Source organism: Vombatus ursinus, unplaced genomic scaffold (assembly GCF_900497805.2).
Source record: "Vombatus ursinus unplaced genomic scaffold, bare-nosed wombat genome assembly UNPS02014793.1, whole genome shotgun sequence".
Lineage (NCBI taxonomy): Eukaryota > Metazoa > Chordata > Mammalia > Diprotodontia > Vombatidae > Vombatus > Vombatus ursinus.
Genome location: NW_020954571.1, coordinates 16,766,226 through 16,769,778, shown reverse-complemented (window position 1 = coordinate 16,769,778; position 3,553 = coordinate 16,766,226). Strand labels below are relative to the sequence as shown.

At 45.7% G+C, this 3,553-nt stretch overlaps 1 protein-coding gene across 1 annotated transcript; it reads left to right on the top strand.

Moving 5' to 3' along the window:
* The first annotated feature begins 399 nt into the window (after positions 1–399).
* On the top strand, positions 400–1,968 carry LOC114048371 (metallothionein-1E-like). The gene is made up of 3 exons (XM_027869250.1): positions 400–506; positions 1,049–1,114; positions 1,753–1,968. The coding sequence occupies exons 1-3, from the start codon at positions 479–481 to the stop codon at positions 1,845–1,847; spliced, it is 189 nt and encodes a 62-aa protein (XP_027725051.1). The 5' UTR covers positions 400–478; the 3' UTR covers positions 1,848–1,968.
* The last annotated feature ends 1,585 nt before the right edge of the window (positions 1,969–3,553 follow it).

Sequence of the window (3,553 nt, the reverse complement as noted above, 5' to 3'; positions counted from 1 at the left end):
TGATCTCCCTGCCGAGGATACAACAAGAAGTTTGGGAGTAGGAAGGTCTGAACTAATTTTCCCAATCAGAAAAAGGAGACTAGCTCCTCATTTCTGGTAAGGAGTAATACAAGCTGCCTGGGAGCAGAGAGAACGCACAAGGGTACATGATGTTCTATATGACCCCAGGGCCTCTCCCTACCTTTGCACACAGCAACTCAGGGCCAGGAGGTAGTAGCTGCCCCAAAGATCTGCACTCAGCACCCTAGATTCTGGGGAATTTCCCTCTGAGTCATAACCTGGGCACAGAGCCCACAACTCAGCCAAGTAGTAGGGCTGAGTGCAAGAGACTCATCTTGGGCAAGGAGGAAGGGGGCAGAGCCTTTGCACTCATTCTCCTGTTCTGCTATAAAGGGAGGAGCTGGACGGGTCCCTCCACAACTCATCCTTCTAGCCTTCCAGCTCATTCTCCAGCCCACTTGCTCCAGCCCTGTCAGCTATGGACCCCAACTGTGACTGCACAAATGGTAAGGGACTCCTAGGTTCTCAGGTTGTCTTAGGGGCCAGGAACCTGGGCTCTGCCCTGGCTTTGATTTATGCTGAAAAGGAAAGGCTTGGGAGGAAAGAAGCTGCTGTTAGCATGGAGAAAATGGTTGGATTGGCTCTAAAGTGGAGGAACTGAAAGCTTTTATCCATTTCATAGAGAGAAAGCCCTAAATGACAAATGTGCTGAACAGTGGGGACCCAGGGATAGGAGCAAGTTGGAGAAGGGCGCTTTTATTGAAGAAAGTGACTGCTGGGCTCCTCGAGTTTTAGAGGGGGATGATTAGGGTCCCAAGATCTGGAATCCGTGATAAGCAGAGGAGCAGTCCATTAAGCCCTTGGGTTTTACCATAAAATCTAATGGTTGTGCCCTCATTTTAGGGACCTGGAGGAGCTGGGGGGGAGATTGGGGAATGAGAGGGAAAGGATAATCCCATAATTTTGTATTATCCTGAAATCTGCCCTGGAGCTCTGCCCTGATTGGATGCTAACCACTGCTTCCACCCCCACCTCCCTCTCTCTCTAGGTGGCTCTTGCACCTGCGGTGACTCCTGCAAATGCAAATCATGCTCCTGTACCTCTTGTAAGAAAAGTAAGTGTACTAAGAATCTGGGGGTAGGGTGGGGTGGGGATCTTCCATCTTCTGAACGAAGCAGCCCTGGCCTTATCAGAGAGATATCTGTACAGGCCTGGAGGAAGTGGGGTGGGGTTGGGGGTTCAACTATGTCACTGCAGTCTCAGTATCTCCAGTACCTGGAATATCATCATCATAGGTTGTATTTGTGTAGTGCTTTTAGGTTTACAAAATGCTTTACAAATATTATCTCATTTAGTTCTCACAAAAACTTTGGGAGATAGGTGCTATTCCTCTCTCCATTTTACAGATAGGGAAACTGAAACAGACAGTGATTAAATGGCTTGGCCAGGGTCTCACAGTTAGTAAGCATCTGAGGTTACATTTGAACTCAGATCTTCCTGACTCCAGGGCCTAAATGCCTTCACTGTTCCCCTTAGCTACTTATAGTACAGGCACATAGTTGGTGATTATTTGAAATATAGCTAGGAGGGAGGGAGCTGATTTCCTCACAGAGCTATATGTTCCAAATAGCCCCTAAAATGTTTGGGTCACATGGGATCCATCCTCTGACTCCCCACTGATGTCCCTGGGTGGGCTCTGCCAGGTGCTTAGGTCAGGACCCCTCACACTCACCTCCGGTCTTTCCTTCTCAGGCTGCTGCTCCTGCTGCCCGGCAGGATGTGCCAAGTGTGCCCAGGGCTGTGTCTGCAAAGCCCCCCAGACGGAGACTTGCAGCTGCTGCCACTGATGCTCCCACCTTCCTGTGCCTGTAGAATAGACGAATCTGCATGTTTTCATGCACCATGAATGTTTTTCTACTTTTTCCCTTTGAAATATGTAAATGAAAATAAACTGACAATGCTTTTCTATGTGTTGTTGTGTTTTGTGTTTGGAGGAACGATAATGTCATGGTTTTTTGTTTTTTTTTTTTAAGACTTGCTTTAGAGTGCTTTATTTGAGAGTTAGGAGATGAAAGAGAGGCAGAGCTAACAAGCTGCAAACTTCCCAACTTCCTTCCCACTCATTCCCCTCAAAAATCTGTTTATGAATCTCTGGAATATTGATCCCATCCTTCTCTATTCCTAACTGCTCCCAGGATATGGGGAGAGCTCAATCCACCAACTGCCAGACCTTAAAGCCAATTTTTGGGTCCCTCAACTCTTTTCTCTCATCTCCTCTGCCCAAATATGGGCTAGCCCTTCAGCTTGAATGCAGGGCTGAAGGAGAGGGGAGAATGCATTCCCCTCTGGGAAGGGAGCTGGGGAATAGAGAGCAGTGAAATGAGGGGCCCCACAGTGGGGTATAATGCCATGTTTGAGGTTTACATATGTTATTCCATTTCCACATCATTAAGGTTTAAAAAAAGCCTTTCATACTCAAACACCTTGTCAGGCAGATATAACAAGCACTTACTAAGTGCCTACTATATGCCAGACATCATGTTAAGTACTAGGGTGACAAAAAAAGGTAAAAACAGTTCCTGCTTTCAAAGAGCTCACAGAATAATGGGATAGTGTATCATTAACACCATTTTATAGAGGAGGACACTGAAACTCAGAGCTTCAAAGGGTTTACCCGTGGTCATTCAGCTAACAGTAGGCAGCACTTAAACCAAGGTCCACTGACTTCAGATTCAGTGATCTTTGCATGACAGGACATTGCCTTTCTAAAACATTACTGTGTTAGTCAGAAATAAGGGACATGGAGCCTCAACCAAGGAGGCAGATCAGTTTTGGAGACTGTTCCAATAAACATAGTATGCTCTGAGTTAATCATGGGTTCCAGAATATTTTAGCTGGAAGGGACCAGAGGAATTTATTTAAACCCTAATATTTTAGAGGAAGAAACTGAGAACCAGGAAAGGAAAGAAAAATTCTCCAAAGCTCACACAGCTGAAGACAAGATCAGACAGCCTGCCGCACCCTAGCACTTGTGCCACCCCCCCCCCCCACCCCCGCCAGCCACCAGGTCCCCATCAGTTCTTGAGTGTAGACTCCTGAGAAGGTTTCATGGGAAGCTGACTTTCAAGTTATTTCCATATCGTAAATTTACATGTTAAGACTATTTGTGAATCTGTAACAAAAGTCAGAGCTATCTTCTGGAATTGAAGTTTTCAAGAATTTCCCAGTTGTCTCTGTGTCTCACAAGAGAGAGCATGTATGGGAATCCTTTTACATCCCACAACATTTACTGCCTACTCTTGAATGGGTAATGGAAGAAAACATGTCCTAGAGGGTGTGTTGTTTTACTTATTTGTTAGGTGGAGGGAATGAGGTTGGCTTAATTAATCTTGACTCTTGGCTCTCAAACTCCCTAATTTCTAAGGGTATTAACATTCATTATATATCAAAGACTAAATCTGCTTACATGGATCCTATTCAAGACCACACTAGTCCCATGAGTGCTTCCAAAAAGGAGGCATTGTGATGGTGTGATTTGAGCACAGGGCATCTC